We start from the raw sequence: 20,158 nt of genomic DNA on the forward strand, positions 1-20,158 counted from the left end.
CAGGAAACCATCTCGGTCCAGCTGCAGCCCCGGCCGAGCAGCCCGCGCTCAGAGCTCAATAAACTCCTCACCCCAAAGCCATGCTGCACGTCCGGGGCTGCAGCCAGCGGGAGCAGGAGCTCCCGTAGCTCTCCGTCTGCTTCTCACCCGCCGCCAGGGGTGCCTCCAGCCCCTTCCCCACCGGGAAACTGAGGCAGGGAGCACGGTTTGTCCTTCTCCTGCGAGAAGAGGCACCGGGCGCCTTCCCCACTGGGAAACTGAGGCAGGGAGCACAGTTTGTTCTTCTCCTGCGAGAAGAGGCAGAGAGCGGAGCGGCTGCAGCGGGCCCCCCTTCCTCCGCGGCGGCTCCGGGAACCTCATCCCCGCCTCCAGCCCGCCCCGCCGGGACTGGAGTTGGCGATCGGGAGCCCGGGGCATTGCGCCGTGCCCCCATCTCTCCTGCCTCAGTTTCCCCGCTGTGCCCGATAGGGGCGGCCCCTCCCGGTCCCCGCCCCGGCCCCGGCCCCGGCCCGGTGCCGGCCCCCGCCCCGCCGCCGAGCAGCGCCCGCGACCGCCGGGCCATGGAGCTCATCGAGCTGCGGGAGCTGCAGCAGGAGCCGCGGCCGGGCCGGGGCCGCCTGGAACGAGCCAACGCGCTGCGCATCAGCCCGGCCCGCCGGCCCGGCCCCGGGGCGCATCCTGACCCGCGGCTGACGGCGGCACCGGGCGCCGGGCACCGCTTCGAGCCGCGGCGCCGCGGGCTGCACACCTGGTGCGATCTCTGCGGGGACTTCGTCTGGGGCGGCGGCAGGAAGAGCCTCCAGTGCCGCCGTGAGTACCGCGCCGCGCCCCGGGCCCCCGCACCCCCGCCGCCGGGCACGCCGGCACCCCCGCCAGGCACCGGGCGTCCCGCCACTCGGCTTCCTCAGCACCGGGCACCCTCACCACTGGGCGTTCCCACCGGGCATCCACCAACCGGGCACCCCTACAGGACACCGAGCATCCTGGTAGTAGGCAGCCCCGCTGAGCACCGGCTGTCCCACCGGTGGGCATGAGTTTCCCAGCACCGGGCATGCTGCCACCGGACACCCCCACCACCAGCGGGTGGGGCATCGGGCACCCCCACGGGCCCCCCACCCCCTGCTAGTGGCCCCCTCACTGAGCACCAGCTGTCCCACCACTGGGCACAGGCATCCCAGCACCAGGCACCGAAAATCCCAGCACTGGGCATCTCAATACCAATTGCCCCTAGCAGGCATCCTGGTGCCAGGCATTTCCATTAAGTTGGGCATAACCATTCTGGGCAGCTGCACCAGGCACTGGGCCTCTGGGCACCAGGAACTGCCACCAAACACTGGACACCCCTGGATCGGGAACCCACATCAGGCACTGGCAGCCCCATACAGAATACCCTCCCTCACCTGGCACCACGAATCCCTGTATTGGGTACCTGCACCAGGTACCAGGTATTCCAGCACTGGGTACCCACACTGGCCACCGGGAATCCCAGTACTGGACACCCACACTGGTGCCCATACTGGGCATCCCAGTACCAGGCACTGAGCACACCATGCTGGCCAGCCCAGCAGAGAGCACAGCGGCACCGGCCAGGACGTGGCACAGTGCTATGTCCCATGTTGATGCTACCCCTGAGCCCCTGGGCACAGCATGAGCAGACAGCTGACACTGCCACCATGTGCCAGCCCTTGTCCCACCAGTGCCCAGTGCCCTGACCCTGACACCCAGGCTGTGCACAGTGGTGACCTTGCTTCTGTCTCTGTCCCCAGACTGCAGCTTCACCTGCCACTACCGGTGCCGGGCCCTGGTGCAGCTGGACTGCGGTGGCCCCCCAGGTGCTGGTGACGAGGATGATGGCAATGAGCAGGTGTTGGAGAAGGACACCAACGTGGTAGGGCCTGCGCCTGTCTGTGAGGGAGAGCTTGGGCAGGGAGTGGCAAACTGGGGGCTACGCTGGGCTGAGGGGGGCTGAGCTGGGTTGTGCCATGTGAGGCCATGCCATGGCATGCCAGGCTGTGCCATGTCAGGCTGTGCCAAGCCTTGCTGAGCTGGGCTCGGCTGGGCTTAGCTGAGCTGAGTGAGGCTGACATGCCAGGCCGTGCTATGCCATGCCAGGCTGCACCATGCCAGGCTATGCTGTGCCACGCTGCGCTGTGCCAAGCCTTGACTGCCCTGCGCTGGGCTGGGCTGGCCTGAGTAAGGTCGTGCCATGCCGTGCTGTGCCAAGCCAGGCTGTGCTGTGTCCTGCCCACACCGCACCGCCCAGCACCGCACCGTGCCTGAGCCGAGCCGAGCCGAGCGGAGCGCAGCCGGGGCAAAGCCGAGTCCGGGCGGGCGCGGGTGAAGTCACCGCCGGAAGCGGGGCCGCCGCGCCGCCCCCGGCCCGCGTCACCCCACGGCCGGGGCGGGGCAGGGACGAGGACCGCGCTGAGCCGGGAACGGGGCAGGGCGCGGTAGACGCCGCGCCGAACCGAGCCGGGACAGGAGCGCGATAGGGACCGGCCTGAGCCGAGCCGAGAACGGGACCGCGATAGACACCGGGCTGAGCCGAGCGGAACGGCGATAGGGACCGGGCGAAGCTGAGCCGGGACTGAGAGTGGGACCGGGCGGAGCCGAGTCGGGACTGAGAGTGGGACCGGGCGGAGCCGAGCCGCGATAGGGACCGAGCGGAGCCGAGCCGGGCCAAGGGCCGGGCTGAGCGGAGCCGGGCCAAGGACCGGGAGCGGGCTGAGCCGAGCCGGGAGCGGACCGAGCCGGGCCCCGGCCCGGGGGCCGGTCGGGCTGGCGCGAGGCCGGGTGTGCCCGTGTGCCCGCCGGCCCGGCGGGGCTGCGGGGCGGCCGGGCCGGGCCGTGCCCTCCGCCACCGCCGCCGTGCCCGTGGCCGGGCCGGGGGCCGGCGGGCCCGGGGGCTGCGGGGCGGCGGCGTTGGCTCTGCGGCGGGGCGGCGCGGGGGGCACGGGGGGCAGCACGGCCAGCAGCGGCTACTGCAGCCAGGAGGACTCCGACTCCGAGCCCGAGCTCTTCTACACCGCCCGCACCTCCCTCGGCCGCCGCCCGCGCCGCCGCCAGGTCGGTCCCGGGCCGTGACGTAATGGGGGACACGGGTGACGTCATCGGGAGCACATTTCCCTCGGCTGGGTGCTGGGGAGCAGGCGAGGGTGGGCTTGGTGCGTGGGGAAAACTAGAGGTGTTGGTGGTCTTTTCTTAGAGGTGAGCTTGGCCCTGCTGTGGGGCAGGAGTGGGGTCAAGCATGGCCGTGCCGGGGGACACGGTGGCCCTGTCCGGTTGGATGTGGGGTGAGCGAGGCACCGTGGGGCGAGCGGAGTTTCGCTGCCTGGCACGGGCCCCCCAAGGTTCCTCAGGGCTGGAGCTGCTCCCAGCTTTGGGGGTGCCGGGACAAATTCCCTGGGCAGCTTCACAGCTGTCCCCATCCTGCAGGGTCCCCCGCAGGGTCTGGCAGTGCCTGCATGCTGTGGGGTGGCTGTCGGGGCTGGGAACCCCTCGGTGCCGTGGGGGCACGTGCAGCACCGTGTGGCAGCTCCGCGGCCCCGCGTAAATACTCATTAGTGGCTGCCGGTGGCAGGGACGCCGAGCCAGGACGCTCGGTCCCCCGTGTGTGGGGCCAGCACTTTGAAGTGGGGTGCCGGCGGCAAGGGCGGGCTTGCACCCCCAGCCCGGCCCTCCTGCCTCAAATCTCAGGGCGTCCCCGCGGGCGCGGAGCCTACCCAGACGCCCTGGTGCCGGGCTGGCGGCTGCCGGCGCTCTGCCTTGGGGACGCCTCTCTGATCTGGGGTGCCGGGAGCGGACGCTCGGATCCGGGTGTCTTCGCAGTGCATTCACACAGCCCTGCAGCCCCAGGGACGGGCGCCTAGGGGGCGGCCGGTGCCGGTGTCCCCGGAGCAGGGCTGGGGCCGCGGTGAGCTCAGCTGTGCGTCCCCGGCACAGCCCAGCTCAGCGCCAGCCGGGCTGATGCAACCCCGTGCAACCGCCCGCGCATCTGCCGGTGCTTCGGGGTGGGCTGCGGGCCGGCGCGACACCGAGGCAGGCGGGACGGTCCCCCTCGGTGTCTGTGCCGCTCAGCCCGGCTGCTGTCCCGCAGGATGAGCCCAGCGAGTGGGAGAAGACAGAGCTGGACCAGGCGCAGGTGGAGCAGCGGATCAAGGAGTACAACAGCCAAATCAACAGCAACCTGTTCATGAGCCTGGTACGGGGTCGGCATGGGGCCGGGGGGGGTCACGGTGCCCTGCCCTGAACCCTCTCACCCCCCACCGGTGTCTCGTAGAACAAGGACGGCTCCTACACCGGCTTCATCAAGGTGCAGCTGAAGCTGGTTCGCCCTGTCTCGGTGCCGGCCACCAAGCGGGTCCCCTCCCTGCAGGCGGGGCGGCCACACCCCCAGGGGGTGAAGCGCCGCACGTCCTTCTACCTGCCCAAGGGGACCGTCAAGCACCTGCACATCCTCTCGCACACCCGCGCCAGTGAGGTCATCGATGCCCTCCTCCGCAAGTTCACCGTCATCGACAACCCCCGCAAGTTCGCCCTCTTCGAGAGGTCTGAGAAGGATGAGCAAGGTAGTGCCCAGCGTCACCCTGTCTGCACAGTGGTGGCCGTGTCCCCATATTGGCAGTTTCCCCTGGGTGGTGCCAGTTCCATGGTGGTAATGTCCCCAGGGTCCCTCATGGTGGTGGTAGCATGCCCATGGCAGTTGTGTCCCCATAGTGGTGGTGTCCCCCATGGTGGCAATATTATGGCAGTGGTGCCCCAATAGTGACAGCTTTCCTTAGGCAGCAGCATCCCCTTGGTGACGGCATCCCCATAGCAGTGGTATCCCCCTTTGGTGACAGTGTCCTCTGTCAGCACGGATGTGTCCCCCATTCCAGCAGCGGTGTCCCGTGTGGTGGTGATGTCCCCATAGTAGCAGCATCCCCGTAGCAGCAGTGATGTCCCCGTAGTGGCAGCGTCCCCGCGGTGACACGTGGCCCCGTTGCAGTGTATCTGCGGAAGCTGGGTGACGACGAGCAGCCCCTGCGGCTGCGGCTGCTGGCCGGCCCTAGCGAGAAGGTGCTGAGCTTCATCCTGAAGGAGAACGAGACCGGAGAGGTGAACGTGAGTGCGGGGACGGAGAGGGGGCTGGCACCCGCATTGCCCGGGGCGGTGGCCATGGGGGGACGCCGCAGGTCCGCGTCGCGATGGCAGCCCTTGTGCCTGCAGTGGGACGCCTTCACGCTGCCGGAGCTGCACAATTTCCTGCGGATCCTGCAGCGGGAGGAGGAGGAGCACGTGCGGCGGCTGCGGCACCGCTACGCGCGCTGCCGCCAGAAGATGCAGGAGGCGCTGGCCACGCTCACGCCGGGGTGACCACGAGGCTCGCAGCGAGGCCAGCCAGTGCACCAGGATCCTCGCCCACCGGCGGTGGGGGCAGCAGGGAGGGGGGTGGAACGGGGCACCACGGACCCACCGGGCTGTCACAGCCCCCATGGGGCTGGCCCAGAGAGTGAGGGTTCCTGGTGGGAGCGAGAACGAGTGTCACCCGGGAGTGGGTGTCCCCAGGGAGCGTGTGTCCTGGGGGGAACGAGTGTACCCTGGGGGATTGGGTGTCCCCAAGAGAGCGTGTGTCACCTGGGGGATTGCGTGTCCCCAGGGGAGTGGGTGTCCCGAAGGAAGCGTGTGTCTTGAGGGAAGCAAGTGTTACCTGGGGGATTAGGTGTTCCCAGGGGAGTGGCTGATATGGGGGGAGCGAGTGTCCCTGGAGAACGGAGTGTCCCTGGGAAGAAGCAGGGCATCGAGCACCAATAAAGGCATCTTGGTGACGAGGCCTGGCCTGCGGTGTTTTCCTTGGCGGGGCGTGCTCGGTGGGAAGGGACGGGACGCGTAACGCCCCGGTGTCGGCGGACCGTGGGTGCCCACACGTGGTGCGGGGTGGCGGCGGCGGGACTCGAACCCGCGCTTCCCGCGCTGCCGCCGGCGGGCGGGGAGGAGGGCGCGGGCCCGCGCCGGTGTCACGTGACGCGGGCGCCGGAAGTGGCGCGGGCGGCGGCGCAGGCGGCGCTCGGTCGGTGTGGCCGGGCGGCTCCGGGCCGCCCCCGTCCCTTCTCCCCCCCGGCCCCGCTCCTGCCGCCGCCGCCGCCCCCGCCATGGGCGCCAGCGGCTCCAAGTCGCGGGGGCTGTGGCCCTTCGCCACCCCGGCGGCGGGCGGCGGCGGCCCCGAAGGCCCCGGCGGGCAGCAGGCCCTGGCCCGGGCGCGGGCCGCGCGCGCCGCCACCCCCTTCGTGTTCACACGGCGCGGGTGAGACGCGGGCGCGGGGGGCGCTGCCGTGGGGCGGGGGGCTCTGCTGCTGGCCGGCCCCAGCACAGGCACGGCACGGGGGTCGGGGGGAGCCGCCGGCAGCGGGTGATCGCTGCAGCTCCCCAGGGGAGCGGGACCGGCCCCAGCCCCCGGCCCGGCTCGGGGCGCACGGAGCCGGCAGGGCCGGCAGGCTCTCACCCCAGCGCCTCCCCTCTCCTCTCGGCAGCTCTATGTATTACGATGAGGACGGGGACCTTGCTCACGAGTTCTACGAGGAGACAATCGTCACCAAGAACGGGAGGAAGCGCGCCAAGCTGAAGAGGATCCACAAGAACCTGATACCTCAGGTAATGTGCGGAGAAGGATGGGGGAAAGTGAGTGCCAAGCGCCACGGTGGCACTTGAAGTCCGGCCTTTAAGGAATCACCTCCCTCGGGGCATGTTCTTACTGGGAAGGTGGAGGCTCTCTCCTCCTCCCCAGTGTCTGTCTCAGAGCCGTGATTCCTGTGTGTCCTGGCTCACACCGGTGTCACCTGAGGCTGTGACAAGAAAGGGAGAGCTGGTGGCACCCTCCAACTGCCTTTTTTTGAGAGAAACGGTGCTTGAGCCTGTCAGAACTGCCAGGCAGGGGAAGATGGCTCAGCTGGGTGTATGCTGTGGGGCACAGAGTGCCGGGCAGCCCTGCATGGCCACGGCGTCTCCTTACAAGCACCTTCCACGAGGTGTAGGGTGTTGTGCTGCCTCAGCCAGTGTCATGTCACTGGTGTCCCTAACACCAGGCCCTGTGTTAGGGAGCAGCAGCCAGAGCCCATCAGCTGCTGACATGAGCTTGCACATCCCCGCCAGCTGCTCAGCAGCGTTGACAGCTCTCTGCTTTGCTGTTCAGTGGAAAGCTCTCCTCTTTAAATAAGCAAGTGGTGTGAAGCTGGGCAGGGGCTGGGATGTCAAGTGAGGATCATGGTGCAGGGCAGGAGAGCTTGCATGTAGGAAATCTTTTGGGGGCATAAATAGAGGATAGAGCAGATGAAAACAGGGCTGGAGAGAGCCTCTATAGAAGTCTTCCCTAATTAAGCAGAAAGGCATGGCTGTAATGAGCAGCTGGGGTGAGCTGTCAGTGTACTCTGAGGAGTGGGCAGCCTCTCAGCTGGATGGAACCCCTCTGAGTGCTGAGCAGACACTTGTGGATGGAAGGATTTGGTGCTGCTTCCTAGGCTGGCATTCTAGCAGAAGCAGGCTTGGCGTGTGGAACTGAGTCCTCGTTCATGTGGGTTGAAACTCACCCAGTTGGAAAGCTCAGCTGAGCTGGAGAGAGCAGGTACCAGCACTGAACAGTCCTTTGCTAGCACAGGCTTTACTCTGGTTCTGTGGGTGCAAGCCCAGCCCTGAGCCCCCGCTCCCCCTCTGCCCCAGCCCCCCCCACCTGGTGCTGTAACAGGAGAAGGCTCGGATGGGGCATGGGAACGTTCCAGTGGCTGGTGTGGAGGGAGCGTGCATTCAGCAGCCTCCCCTCTGCACAGAAAGCCGCTTTTCTGTGCGCCAGCTGCCCCGGCTGCGTTCTCTCAGAGAGCTCTTTTCATTCCTCTAAATCCCGTGAATGAAAGGTGCCGCATGAAAAGCCCAGACAGCCAATATCTGCCAGTCACGCACCAGCTGCTGCACGGGCAGTGCCTGGCAGAGCAGCTCCCTCCTTTCTCGCCCTGCCATGTGTGGCAGCCAGCCGTGCCGCCCTCGGCTCTCCAGGGACGAGTGCGAAGGGCAAAGGGCTGGTGCTTTGTGCGCTGCTGCTCAGGCGTACCTGGTGTCACAGGTGATTTATGGAGCCCGGTCCCTCCGGTTCCTCCAGGGCACAGTGTTCTCTGTCACTGGGTGACTGGCAGGGCTCAAGGATGTTGATTGGCCGTCCCTTCTGCTCACCACTCTGACTCTTCTTTCAGGGCATAGTGAAACTAGAGCATCCTCGCATTCACGTGGATTTCCCAGTGATTATCTGCGAGGTGTGAGTCCCAGACATCGCTGCTGCCCGTGGGTGGGAGGCCCTGCCCCACCACCTCCAGCCTCACTGGGCCAGGCTGCATTGTGTTCCCACCGAGGAGGACTCCAGCCGTGTGGCAGGATAGTGGCTCTCCCCTCGCCTGGAGGTGAGGCAAGACGGAGCAGGCCTTCGCAGGAGATGGATGACTCTGTGCAACGACTGCTTAAAAACATCCTCGCTTGAGTCAGAAGACTAAAATACGTTTTGTAGCCTCTAGCCGACATTTGATGGGTAACTGGAACTGCAGACAAGCTGCTGTGATTGATCTGTGAAAGGGAGAACAAGCCTGCACTTCTCATCAGAGAGAATCCCCTGCTTCTCAGGTATGCGGCCCAGGGAGAGCCGGGGCCCGGTAACGCCCTGCCCTGCACCCCGAGGTCCCTGGGGCCCGCAGGTTAGATGGCCAGTGTTGCAGCATGTCCCTTTGACACCGGTGTGATGTGACGCTCCCCTGTGTGGGTTTGTTGGTGGAGGATAAGCAAAGCAGGCTGAGGGGTCTCAAAGCACATTGGGCTGGCTGCTGCTCTCCTCTTGGGAAGGGGATGGAGATCAGATGCCACTCTCTTAGACCTCGGTCTCTTCCCCCACTGCGTTTCCCCACTTATGCCAGTGCTGGGGAGGTTGGCTTTACTGCTGCCTGCTGGAGATCTCTGCAGTCCCTGGCCCCTGCTGATGGCAGCAAGGTCCCAGCTCCGCAGCGGACTTGCCTCCCCCACTGTCACACTGGCTCCTGCTGAGCGCCGTCCGTTGCCTGCTGTGGGGCTGGGCTGCCGGGCAGCTTCCTCACCCCCGCTGCTGTTGGAACGTACCTCCCTGTAGGCTGGGCCTCGACTGAGCCAAGCAGGAAAGGAATCCTGTCTTCCTTCCCTGTGCCCCTGAAACAATCAGTTAGTGTACCTGCCCCGGCTTGGAAATCTCCCTGGCGATGTGAACTGTGGTTCCTCCCGCATCCCAGCTGGTGGCAGGAGGAGAAATGCGATGCACTTTAAAGGGAGGCTTTCTGCCCCACCTCAGAAGGTCCTGCTCTTTTCTCCTCTTTCTTCCCACCTAAGAAGGTCGAGGTCTTGGTGGCACCGAAGAACCTCTCACCCCTGTGTGTGTCCAGCTGCTGGGGGAAAGGCCTGAACCCAAATGCCCCTTGGCAGCACGAGGAGCCCCTGCCTCCCTGCTCAGCTGTGCCCGGACCGGGCAGGCAGAGGAGGACCGGCAGCAGGCACAGCTTTAAAGTGGGTCAGAGCCTACTCCCCGCAGCAGCCAGCTCGGCTTTCCTCCTCTTTCGTTCCAGAACTTATTTACTTTCTAAGCACTTCAGATGTTTGCTACCTCGATTTTTAATTTAAGCTGCTGGCACTTGGCTGCCAGCCCTGTCGGTGTCTACGTTGGATGTATCCATCCCCACGTCCGCTGAGAGCCGCCCGGGCGTGGGGCCACATTCCCAGCTTCGGGGAGATAACAGCGACGTGGCTGCTGCTGTCTTCCTGTCACCACCTCTTCCCTTCACGTCCCTCCACGTTCCCATCGACAGGAGTGAGCACATAGGGTGAAATGGATGTGCTGGCTTTCACCAGGCAGGAAAGTGGAAGGGGAGGGCTCATCTACACTGTGATGCTGCGTGCTTCTTTTGACATCTTTTGTTCTGCTTGCTTGAAAGAGTCTTGTCTTAAAACAATCCCTCACTGAAGTGTTTCTTATTTGCACCACCTGCTCTTTCTCCCTGGCTGGAGCTCCCTGGGAAGGGCATCCCTTGGGCTCCACAGGAGAGCAGGAGCTGCTGTCCCCAGGAAGAGGAGAGAAAACTATGGCCACGCTGTCTGTGCTGCCTTGCCCCACTGCTGTTTGAGGGCACGGGAAGCTGCACCGACTCCGCCTTGGGCATGGGGGAAGGAGGAGGAGGAGTGGGGAGGAGGTTGGCGCTGTTTGCCTGCCCCAGTGGGGAGCCCCTCACCTGGCTACCAGCCAAAAATCTGCTGGCAAGGCATGGCCTGAACCCAGGGGAGGGGGCAGAGACTGTGACCAGCTTAGCAAGGATGCTTTTGTCCTTTCTGACAGGCTGCCCATCGTATTAAACATGCGTCCCCAAAACTCATGCCTTCTCCCCTTTCTACCCCCTCAGTGTCACCAGAGTGGCAGCGAACCTCTGCAGGTTGCCAACAAGCTGCATCCTGCCCCACTTCTTCCCAGGCTGGTCCCCACAGCAGCCAGCCCCCAGGACCCCAGCAATCCTGCAGCAGCAGGGCCTTGGGAGCACCTGGAGGGATCTTAAAAATGTGAAGGTCACTGTAAATAGTATCTGTGTCCACTGTGGTGTTGGAGCAAGCAAAAAAAAAAAAAAACAAAACACAAAAGTTTTCCTTTTAATTATTATTTTTTTTTTTTACAATTTCTGTGCAACATTGTGCTTTCCCGTGTGGATGTGTAGCCAAATCGTACTCACCGACACTAGGCTCCTTGCTCCTCTAGCGTGTGGGTAGGACCCATGAGTTTGGGAAATGTACACTACTTCTGGTCCTTCCTCCCAGTGCATCTGTCCACTTTTGTTAAATTTCAATAAAATTATTTGTAGAGCCCACAAGTCCCAGAGCTGTCTTACTGGGGAAGGCAGGTGTACCTGAGGGAAGGTGGACTTCGAGCCCCCCGTTTATTCGGGAAGGGGGTCTCTGTGCACGTGTGGCCGAGCTGATGGTGAAAGACCCCCGAAGTCACAGCCATTTCCAGGTTCTCCAGTTGGCACACGGGACTGGCAGGAGTTGGTGGCTGTGTCAGGCTGTGACTCTCTACTTGTAGCTGCCATAACAGCTTTTAAATGTATAACTCATGTCAATATATGGAATTTCCTTGTTCATTCCCGAGGGCTGGAGCTCAGGCCTCTCTCCCGTCCGTAGTGGGGACGGAGGTGTGGGGAGCCGGGGTTCGCAGCAGCCTAGCCTCAAGCTGACTCTTCCCATGGCTCCGCCCGAGCCCCGCGGGGGGGAGGATCCGCCTGTCGCTCCTTCCTCGCCTGCCAAATCAGTGCCTCATTAATCACGGGGGCCTCACGTCCTGGAGCCGGCGTGACCCTGTGCCGGGATGCCGCCCGTCCCCCGAGCATTGCCGGCTGTCCGTGGGGCAAGTGTGATCTCACTTTGTTCCCCGCGTTCTGTCCCCGACAGTCCTGCAAGTGTTTTCCTGCAGCCACCGTCACTTCTCATCATTTCCTCCGTGCAAGCCGGCTCGGAAATGAGCCGCTGATGAAAGCTGTCATGAGAGTGAGTGGTTGCAGTGTGTGGTGCCAGCCCTCCAGCCTCGGGGGGATGAGGCTCTGGCCCATTCATCCATAGGGACCCCAGCCCCAGGAGGGATGGAGGGATCCTGGTGGCTTAGAAAGGGACCAGGTGGCTGCGCAGGGTGGTACAGCCCGGCGAGATCACACAAGGCGGTGGCTGTGGCTCTGTGGCTCCGTGACCATCTCTGTGTCTGCCAGGGCCACCACAGTCCCCTCCTGCTGCCAGTGGGGCTGGGCCATGCCCAGAGCCCCCAGCCCGGGGCAAAGGCAGATGCCGACATCCCCTTCTGGATTCATGGCTGCTCCATTCCCAAGCTGACCTCTTCTCACACCTTGCCCGGACCTGTCTGGCACGAGTGGCTGTGACTCACGCCCCGTTATCTTCATCTGCCATCCGTGAGGGATTCCCATCCTCCTGCTGCCTGCCTGGAGCAGCTCGCCTGCTCAGCCCACCCTGGTCGCCGCCTGCTCTGCCATCCTGCACCCCTCTACACTCTGGGAATGACTTGGAATGATCTCTTGCTCGGTAGGGCAAGGGGAAGCTGGATCTGCCCAGCTGCCCCTTCCCAAAAGCAATTCTTCCCTGTGGGAAGGAGGGAGGGAAAGCGAGTCAGGTGATGCTCCCACTGAGGGGACAACAGTGAGAATTTGCGTCACATTGAGGACTTCCAGCCCTCCCAGCAGTGGAAATCTGTGACCCCTCCAGCCACCCCACTGCCGGTGGGGCTGGATACCTTCGCATGAGGAGGATGGAAAATTTTAGCTGCTGGCGAAGGGAGTCTGTTTACTGCCCAGAGGGGAAGGGCAGCGCCTGCAGCGCTGGGACTTCTTGGCTCCCCACAATCTCTCCCAAGGGTTTTGGCAGCCAACGCCCGGCCAGCGGCTGACCTTCCCAGCCCCTCTCCCAGGCGGTGCCTGGCATTGCCTGCGGCCCGGGCTGAGCTCTGGGGTGCAGCCTGGGTTTGGAGTGGCTGGCCTGGATGCAGTGCCCATCCCTAGCAGGGCTGTCACCCTCTCGGTGGGAGCTTCACCACAAAAGCTGACACCTAAGTGGTGCCACTAACTGGAGCCAGCTGCAGGTGCCTGCGGCCAGGGCTTGGTGAGGCACCAGGAGCTGACACCGAACAATGCTGGGCTTGGTGCTCCCGCCTGATCCTTAGGGAGCTGGCGGGTGGCTGGGGAGCACTTCCGTAGATTCAATCCCGCTTCCTTCCCCTGTCAGCCCCGACACACCCTCGCAGTCCGGCGCTTCCTGCGCGGGGGCACCCCCATGGCCCTCAGCCCAATGGGGCCAGCACTGGCCAGAGCAGGCGGGGGACAGGCAGAACATGTGGACTGCCACATGCCACACGGCTGGTCCCTGAGCCGTGCCTGTCCTGTTGCCTGCCAGAGGAGACCGGCTGGAGCCTCAGCAGTGCTCTGGGAAGGAAGCCCCCCCAGCGCTGTTACACCCATGGCCCCCCTTGTCCTCTCCAGGCAGGAAACCCACGGGGCCATGGCTGAGTCAGCAGCAGCGATTGCCCTAGCCCTGCACAGGATGTCCTGTCCGGCACAGCACGGCCCTGGGGTCACCACCATCCTGGGGACACTGCTGTTGCAGGGACACTGCTTTTCTGGTGTCACCACCACCGTGAGGACACCAGCATTCTGCCTTGCCAGCACTCTGGAGTCACCGCCATTGTAGGATCACCAGCTTTTTAGGGACAACATGATCCTGGTACACCATTCTGGGGTCACCACCATTCCAGAGTCCCCACTTTGGAGTGATGATGGTGTTGGGGACACCACCGCCCTGGGGTCACCACCAATCTGGGGTCACTATGGTTTTGGAGTGACCACGACCCTGGGGATACAACCACTCCCCAGGGGACAGCACCCCTCTGGGGACAGTCCCGTCCCGCGGTCACCGCGGTCTGGGCCCCCCGGCCCCTCGGCCGCCTCAGCCCCGCGCTCCCCCCGCCAACCGTGGCGCCCCCTGCCGGCCCCAACCGCGGCCCCGCCCCGCCCCCTTCCGCCGCGTGGGGGGCGGGTCCTCCCGGGCCGTACCAATCGCGGCGGGACGGGGGGATGACTCCCCGGTGCCCGGTGCCCGGTACCGCGGCCCCACGGAGGTGTGTGCATGCGGCGGGGCTTCGCCGCCGTCCGGGGCCCGGGGCCCCGCGATGGTCGGTGCCAGCAGCCCGGCGCGGCGCGGGCGGGGCGCGGGGGCGGGGCAGGCGGCCCCGCGGGTGGTGCGTGCCGGAAGGTTTAAAAGCGGCGGCGGGGGGGCGGCGGCGGTGCTGGAGGAGCCCGCGGCGGGGGATGGCCTGAGGCGCGGTGAGAGCCGCGCGGGGAGCGGGAGCGGAGCGGGGCCGTCGGGGGCCGCGCCCCGGCGCTTTGTCTGCCCGGCTCGAACAAAGGCAGCGCCGCGCCGGCACCCGGCGGAGCACGAGCGGGCGAAGCCGCTTGGGTCCGGGATTCCCGAGAACCAGCCCTCACCCCGGAGCTCTGCCCGCACTCCCCGGGAGCTCTCTGCCCCGGGAGGGGACTTGGATCAGGGTCTGCCTTGGGGGGTGCGGGCAGATCGGCCTCTGCCTGCACCCCCTCCTGCCGGCCCCCCTTTCTGACTCTGTTCTCCCGCCGTGTCCAGGTCCTGTCGGGCAGGATGCGCGGGGGCTGCGCGGCGGCGGTGGCTGTTCCCTGGCTGGCTCTGCTGGCCTTGGCCCGGCAGCCCCCCGAGAAGCCGTCGGCCGCCCCCCATCTCACCCGCCGGCCCTTCCTGGTGGCTTGGAATGTGCCCACCCAGGACTGCAAGCCCCGCTTCCAGGTGTCGTTCGACTTTAGCATCTTCGACCTGTACGCGTCCCCCAACGAGGGCTTCGTGGGGCAGAACCTCACCATTTTCTACAAGGAACGCCTGGGACTCTACCCCTACTACACCCATCAAGGTGTGGCCGTCAATGGTGGTGTCCCCCAAAACAGCAGCCTGTCCGAGCACCTCGCCCGCCTCCAGGAGGGCATCGATAAGTATATCCGCTCATCCACCAAAGAAGGGCTGGCCGTCATCGACTGGGAGGAGTGGCGGCCTGTCTGGGCTCGCAACTGGAAGCCCAAGGATATCTACCGGGAGGCGTCCCAGGAACTGGTGTTACAGCGTCAGCCCACCTGGCCCCCTGAGAAGGTGAACAAGCAGGCAGCGTTTGAGTTTGAGTCGGCTGCCCAGGAGTTCATGGTGAGAACCCTGCGCAAGGCCAAGAGCTTCCGACCCAAACAGCTCTGGGGGTTCTACCTCTTCCCTGACTGCTACAACCATGACTACAGCAAGAACAAGGAGAGCTACACCGGGCAGTGCCCAGATGTGGAGAAGTCTCGCAATGACCAGCTGAAGTGGCTCTGGAAGGAGAGCATGGCGCTCTACCCCTCCATCTACCTCGACCCGCTCCTGGACTCCACTCCTAACAGCCGCAAGTTCGTGCGGGCGCGGGTGATGGAGGCCATGCGCATCTCGCAGAAGCACCACGATGACTACTCCCTACCTGTCTTTGTCTACACCCGGCCCACCTACATCCGCAAGCTAAATGTGCTCAGCCAGGTAGGGCTGCACCATTGGGACTTCCTCATTCCAAGTCCTGGACATCTGGGCTTTGGGGTCAGCTGAGGTGGTTCCTCTGCCTGTGTGTTGCGCCTTGCTCCCATGGAGCAGGGTGGCTCTGGAGGCTGCTGTTGGCACTCATGGTGTTACTGGCACCCCAGGGTTTGACTGTTTCCATGTGGTGGGGAGCAGCACCATTTGGCATGGGGCTGGCAGCTGGCCCCAGGGAACAGGAGGGGTGCTTCCTTTCCTAGAACCTCCAGCTCAGTCCCTGTCTGGGCTGGATGATGGGTTGCCACAAATTGTTTCCCTTATGGATGGGATGTCTGGCAGCAGGACTGGCACCAATGGTCATTATCTCCAGGGAAGTGCCTGGGATGTACTGCAGGACTCAGCTCTTGGAAGCTGGAACCCTGGGGTGTGTGAGCCCACAGCCCCTGTGCTGGCTTAGCCCCTGAAGAGGAGGGCAGTATTGGGAAGCCTTGTCTCCAAGTTGCTGGGATAGTCCCTTTTCCCTGGAGCGGGGATTGGGTCCCTGATCCTGCAGTGGACACTTTGGAGCACACTGTGCTGGGCTGTGGGTGCTGCATGGGCTCTGTGTGTGCTAACCGGACTGTGTCCCCACAGGCGGACCTGATCTCCACCATTGGAGAGAGCGCGGCACTGGGTGCAGCTGGGGCCATTTTGTGGGGTGATGCAGTTGACACCAGAAACCGGGTAAGTTTGGGGTCAGTGTGGGAGGTAGATGGGTGGAGGGATCACCTGCCCCAGGGGAGGACCAGTGAGCTGGTCCTCTCTGAGTTAGTTCTCCCTGGGTGACACCCTGGTGCTTCCTTTTCCCTAGGAGTTGTGCCAGTTCATGAAAAACTATCTGGAGGGGGACCTGGGACGCTACGTTGTGAATGTCACGACAGCAGCAGAGCTCTGCAGCACGGCGCTGTGCCAGGGCCGGGGTCGCTGCCTGCGTCAGGACAGCTATGCCGATGTCTTCCTCCACCTCAACTCTACCAACTTCCAGCTGCGGCGCCGGGATGCCGACCACCCTGAGCGCCCCCTCTTCTGGGCCGAGGGCCAGCTCTCCTCTGCTGACATACTCTTCCTACGGACCCACTTTCACTGCCACTGCTACCAGGGCTGGCAGGGCAGTGGCTGCCAGACACGCGCTGGCCCCCGCAGCGATGCCCCTGGCCCTTTGGCACCGCTGGGACTAGGGGTGCTGTTGCTGCTTGCAAGCTGGTGCTACCCGCCCCTGGACTGAGCTGCCCCTTTCTCTGGTGGTGTAGGAGGAGCCTATTTAAGATATCCCTACCCTGCCTGGGAGGCAGCTAATTACGGAGGGCTGTCCCTCACTGTGGTGGTGTGGGGGAAGAGCTCTGCGGTTGCCCCATCTCTACCCACCCTGCTGCAGTGCAGGTGCCCTTCATGGGGAAGGGGGGAGGAGGGGGACCCCTCTCCTGTTGTAAGGAGAGGGATGGGGGCAAGAGGGACACGGGGGTGGGGAGCGGGTGCTGCGTGGTGCTGATCCCCCGTGTGCTGCCCCACACTGAAGTGCTTTACCTCGAATAAAGCTGGGTCAGACTGAGAGGTGTGGGCTGATTTGGGGCGAGGCGGGCACGGGTCACTCAACTCGCGGGCACAACCGCCGGGACGGGGCGGCCGGAAGCGGTGTGTGTTGCTGTGCAGCTCGGGGAAAGCTCTGCTGTGCTGGGAACTGCCCCGCGGAGCCGGAGCCGCTCGGGGAAGGGGCCCCGTGGGGCCGGAGCCGCGTGGGCAGCCACGGCCGGGCCACCCACGTGGAGGCTGCGTGCGGCCCCGCCCCGGCCCCGGCCCCGCCCCCAGCGGGATTCCCCGCGTGGCCCTGCCCCCGGCCCCGGGCAGTGGCCGGGATGCGGGGCCGGAGCCCCCAGGACCGGGATCGCCGCGTGGGGACACCTCGCCACGGCCGAGGGTAGGTTCAGCCCCGCGGGGCCGGGGACAGCCCTGGGCCGCGCCCGCCCCTGAGTTCCGCTGTCCCGTGCCACGAGTGTCCCCCAGCGGTGCCCTCGCTTGGCTCCCTGTCCCCAACACTGCCCTGCTCCGCCTGTGCCCGTGCAGCCTCTCCGGCCACTGCCCTGTCCTGAAGGGTGCCCGTGGGCATGGAGCGGCCCCGCGTGGCATAGCCACCCCTCTGCCCACGCGCCTTGGCTGCAGTGAGAGTCCCCGTGCCGTGCTCTCTGTGGCTGCTGTCCTGTGCTGGGGGTGTCCCCAGGCCGTGCCTTTCTGTGCTTCCTGGCCCCACGCCTGCGTGGCCCCGGGCTGTGCCCTCCTGTGGCTGCAGTGCCCACGCGGGAGTGTCCCCTGCCGCCGCGGGCTGTGTCGCGCCGGGTCCTGCCCGGTGCCGTGAGCTCCCTCCCGGCAGTGCCCTCCTCTCGCCAGGGAATGGCCTCGCTCTCCGCTAGGCGAGCGGCGCCCGCCCGGCGCAGCCCGCGTCCGTCACCGTGACCTTCGTCCCCCCGCCCCGTCCGTGTGTCTTTCCAGCGCACTCATCGCCGGCCAGTCATGGGATGTTGACTCTGCGCATTCCTTCCCAGCCGAGCCCGCCGCCGCCGCTCATTACGCGCGGCTGACGCTGCTGTCCCACTCCGGGGCCGCTCTGCAGGGCTCCAGCTGCTGATAAATTCGGGGACTTTGAGGAGGTGGAAGAGGTGACCCTGGGTGACCGGCACCGCTTGGGAACGGAGGTGTGGATTAATGCCGGTCCTGACTTGGGGATAAAGCTTCAAGGTCTTAGCTCTCCCCAGGCAGCTCCAGGACTCGCGCTGAGCACACCAGCATCATGGCATCATCAGCGGGGTCCTGCTGGGTCCTCCTGCTGCTCCTGCCTGCCCTGACCCACGCTGGAGGGCCCGGTCCTGTCCTTGTCAACCGCCCCTTTGTCACCATCTGGAACATCCCCACTGAGCGCTGCGCTGAGAAGTACAATGTCACCCTCAGCCTGGAGGTCTTTGATGTCTTGGCCAATGACCAGCAGTCCTTCACTGGGCAGGACATCTCCCTCTTCTACAGTAACAAGATAGGTCTCTTCCCCTACTACACGTCTGAGGGGGTGCCAGTGAATGGGGGGCTCCCCCAGAATGCCAGCCTGGAGGCTCACATCCACCAGGCCACCCAGGACATCAAGGTGACCCTGCCCAGCCCTGACTACAGTGGGCTGGCTGTCATCGACTGGGAGAAGTGGCGCCCACTGTGGATCCGCAACTGGGACTCCATGGAGATCTACCAGCAGAAGTCGGAGGAGCTGGTGCAGCAGCAGCACCCGCAGTGGCCTCCCAAGGAGGTGGAGGAGATGGCCAAGCAGCACTTCGAGAAGAGCGCCTGTGATTTCATGAACAAGACCCTGTGGCTGGGCAAGAGCCTCCGTCCTGGTGCCTACTGGGGCTTCTATGGTTTCCCCGACTGCTACAACAATGACTTTGATAGCCTGCCCTACAACGGGACGTGCCCAGATGTGGAGCAGCAGAGGAACAAGAATCTGTCCTGGCTCTGGAGGGGCAGTCGGGCACTCTACCCCAGCATCTACCTGCCCCTCTGCCTCAATGGCACCAACAAGGTTCTTGCCTATGTCCGGCACCGTGTGGCCGAGGCTTTCGCTGTTCAGCAGGGAATCCTTGAAGGTGGCATCCCCGTCCTGCCCTACTCCCAGATCACTTTCGAGCGCACTCTGGACTTCCTTTCCCAGGTGATGGGGATGTGGGGATAGTGGGCACCTCTTGGGCTGATGGGGTGGTACCAGGGAGTCTTTATCTCTGCTGGGGCTATGTGGGGGCTCTGTGCTGACTTCTCCTCTCCCCGTGGGTGCAGGAGGACCTGATGAACACCATCGGGGAGAGCGCGGCTCAGGGTGCTGCTGGCATCATCCTCTGGGGCAGCCTGGACTACAGCACCTCCAAGGTGAGTGCAGATGGTGGCATCAGGTCCCTGTCAGCAGGGACCCCCAGTTCCTGAGCTGTGCAGGGCTGTGACACCGAATGCCATTGCAGGAGATGTGCCTGAGGCTGAAGGACTACGTGGAGGGGCCCCTGGGCCACTACATTGTCAATGTGACGGCCAGTGCTGACCTGTGCAGCCAGACCCTGTGCTCCGGCCGGGGCCGCTGCGTGCGCCAGGACAAGCAGCAGGGCTACCTCCACCTGGACCCCTCCCGCTTCACCATCGACGTGCATGCTGGCAAGCCCTGGCTGGTGGCTCAGAGCCTGGAGCCTGGGGAGGACATCTCCAAACTGGCCAAGGGGTTCAGCTGCCAGTGCTATGACAAGTGGCAGGGACCCCGCTGTGACACCCAGGGCTTTGCCAAGTGATCCCCCACACGATCCTCCCACCCTGAGGACACTGGGGCAGACAGGGTGACACTACCTCAGCACCCTTGCCATGGGACCAAGAACCTTACTGTGGAACTCTTAATAAAACCAGAAAGCACCAGCAAGTGTCTCCTTGTCTTCTGCTGCAGCACTTTTTGGGGTGGCAGGGTCCTCCTGCAACACCAGTGCTGCCTTGTGATGCTGCCAAGGGCTGTCCTTTGGGCTGGGAGCTTGGGAGGTAATGCCTCAGAGAAACCACAAGGAAAAAAGAAAATTTGTGGGAAAAGACATAGGAAGAGGGGATGATGGGGGAAGAGGATGAGAAATGGAAGAATGATGGGGAATGGCCAAAGAGTGGAGGCAAAGAGGGCGAGAAGATGTGATTGTGTGGCTGTAGTTGAGGGAGAGTGTGCTCCAACCCCTCACTGTGCACAGAGGAGTGGCCTGAAACCAATACCTGCACTTTGATTTACCCCTGGATAACCATATGCAAAGCAGTTAAGCCCACAAATTATATGCAAACCCACTGATTTCTGTAACCCAGGCCACAGACTTAACTGTACCTATTTCAAAGCAGTTGGGAGAAGGCATGAAACCCTGGCCCAGCTGAGATAAAGATGTTGGCATCTTCCTCTGGATCTTCATCTTGGGGTGGGGAAATCACATGCTCATTT

The 20,158-nt window shown here is 64.4% G+C and overlaps 4 protein-coding genes across 7 annotated transcripts; all 4 read left to right on the forward strand.

Moving 5' to 3' along the window:
* The first annotated feature begins 545 nt into the window (after positions 1 to 545).
* RASSF1 (Ras association domain family member 1) lies at positions 546 to 5,812 on the forward strand. Of its 2 annotated transcripts, XM_068201637.1 has the most exons (6): positions 546 to 810; positions 1,767 to 1,888; positions 4,097 to 4,201; positions 4,280 to 4,568; positions 4,988 to 5,103; positions 5,209 to 5,812. In XM_068201637.1, exons 1-6 carry the CDS (start codon positions 561 to 563, stop codon positions 5,353 to 5,355), a joined length of 1,029 nt encoding a protein of 342 aa, XP_068057738.1. In that variant the 5' UTR covers positions 546 to 560; the 3' UTR covers positions 5,356 to 5,812. The 2 variants fall into 2 exon arrangements, with proteins under 2 accessions (XP_068057738.1, XP_068057739.1); XM_068201638.1 differs by lacking the exons at positions 546 to 810; positions 1,767 to 1,888 and adding an exon at positions 3,003 to 3,066.
* Positions 5,813 to 6,027: 215 nt separating this feature from the next.
* Positions 6,028 to 10,886, forward strand: TUSC2 (tumor suppressor 2, mitochondrial calcium regulator). The gene is made up of 3 exons (XM_068201642.1): positions 6,028 to 6,283; positions 6,510 to 6,630; positions 8,217 to 10,886. The coding sequence occupies exons 1-3, from the start codon at positions 6,132 to 6,134 to the stop codon at positions 8,280 to 8,282; spliced, it is 339 nt and encodes a 112-aa protein (XP_068057743.1). The 5' UTR covers positions 6,028 to 6,131; the 3' UTR covers positions 8,283 to 10,886.
* Positions 10,887 to 13,269: 2,383 nt separating this feature from the next.
* Positions 13,270 to 16,729, forward strand: HYAL2 (hyaluronidase 2). 3 transcript variants are annotated; one of them, XM_068201639.1, is made up of 4 exons: positions 13,270 to 13,293; positions 14,206 to 15,147; positions 15,775 to 15,864; positions 15,992 to 16,729. In XM_068201639.1, exons 1-4 carry the CDS (start codon positions 13,285 to 13,287, stop codon positions 16,403 to 16,405), a joined length of 1,455 nt encoding a protein of 484 aa, XP_068057740.1. In that variant the 5' UTR covers positions 13,270 to 13,284; the 3' UTR covers positions 16,406 to 16,729. The 3 variants fall into 3 exon arrangements, with proteins under 3 accessions (XP_068057740.1, XP_068057741.1, XP_068057742.1); XM_068201640.1 differs by lacking the exon at positions 13,270 to 13,293 and adding an exon at positions 13,720 to 13,741; XM_068201641.1 differs by lacking the exon at positions 13,270 to 13,293 and adding an exon at positions 13,792 to 13,892.
* An 861-nt stretch (positions 16,730 to 17,590) lies between these two features.
* Positions 17,591 to 20,100, forward strand: HYAL1 (hyaluronidase 1). The gene is made up of 3 exons (XM_068201643.1): positions 17,591 to 18,865; positions 18,988 to 19,077; positions 19,167 to 20,100. The coding sequence occupies exons 1-3, from the start codon at positions 17,963 to 17,965 to the stop codon at positions 19,482 to 19,484; spliced, it is 1,311 nt and encodes a 436-aa protein (XP_068057744.1). The 5' UTR covers positions 17,591 to 17,962; the 3' UTR covers positions 19,485 to 20,100.
* The last annotated feature ends 58 nt before the right edge of the window (positions 20,101 to 20,158 follow it).

Source organism: Anomalospiza imberbis, chromosome 11 (genome assembly GCF_031753505.1).
Source record: "Anomalospiza imberbis isolate Cuckoo-Finch-1a 21T00152 chromosome 11, ASM3175350v1, whole genome shotgun sequence".
In the NCBI taxonomy this organism is placed as follows: domain Eukaryota; kingdom Metazoa; phylum Chordata; class Aves; order Passeriformes; family Viduidae; genus Anomalospiza; species Anomalospiza imberbis.

What these genes read in the sequence shown, in the direction of transcription:
- RASSF1 (XM_068201637.1), top strand. Translation starts at nt 561, where the DNA reads ATGGAGCTCATCGAGCTGCGGGAGCTGCAGCAGGAGCCGCGGCCGGGC. An exon ending in TGGAGAAGGACACCAACGTG is followed by an intron (nt 1,889 to 4,096) that starts GTAGGGCCTGCG and finishes GCTGTCCCGCAG; the next exon opens with GATGAGCCCAGCGAGTGGGA. An exon ending in ACGAGACCGGAGAGGTGAAC is followed by an intron (nt 5,104 to 5,208) that starts GTGAGTGCGGGG and finishes TTGTGCCTGCAG; the next exon opens with TGGGACGCCTTCACGCTGCC.
- TUSC2 (XM_068201642.1), top strand. Translation starts at nt 6,132, where the DNA reads ATGGGCGCCAGCGGCTCCAAGTCGCGGGGGCTGTGGCCCTTCGCCACC. An exon ending in TTCGTGTTCACACGGCGCGG is followed by an intron (nt 6,284 to 6,509) that starts GTGAGACGCGGG and finishes TCCTCTCGGCAG; the next exon opens with CTCTATGTATTACGATGAGG. An exon ending in ACAAGAACCTGATACCTCAG is followed by an intron (nt 6,631 to 8,216) that starts GTAATGTGCGGA and finishes CTCTTCTTTCAG; the next exon opens with GGCATAGTGAAACTAGAGCA.
- HYAL2 (XM_068201639.1), top strand. An exon ending in AGCTAAATGTGCTCAGCCAG is followed by an intron (nt 15,148 to 15,774) that starts GTAGGGCTGCAC and finishes GTGTCCCCACAG; the next exon opens with GCGGACCTGATCTCCACCAT. An exon ending in CAGTTGACACCAGAAACCGG is followed by an intron (nt 15,865 to 15,991) that starts GTAAGTTTGGGG and finishes CCTTTTCCCTAG; the next exon opens with GAGTTGTGCCAGTTCATGAA.
- HYAL1 (XM_068201643.1), top strand. Translation starts at nt 17,963, where the DNA reads ATGGCATCATCAGCGGGGTCCTGCTGGGTCCTCCTGCTGCTCCTGCCT. An exon ending in CTCTGGACTTCCTTTCCCAG is followed by an intron (nt 18,866 to 18,987) that starts GTGATGGGGATG and finishes CCGTGGGTGCAG; the next exon opens with GAGGACCTGATGAACACCAT. An exon ending in TGGACTACAGCACCTCCAAG is followed by an intron (nt 19,078 to 19,166) that starts GTGAGTGCAGAT and finishes ATGCCATTGCAG; the next exon opens with GAGATGTGCCTGAGGCTGAA.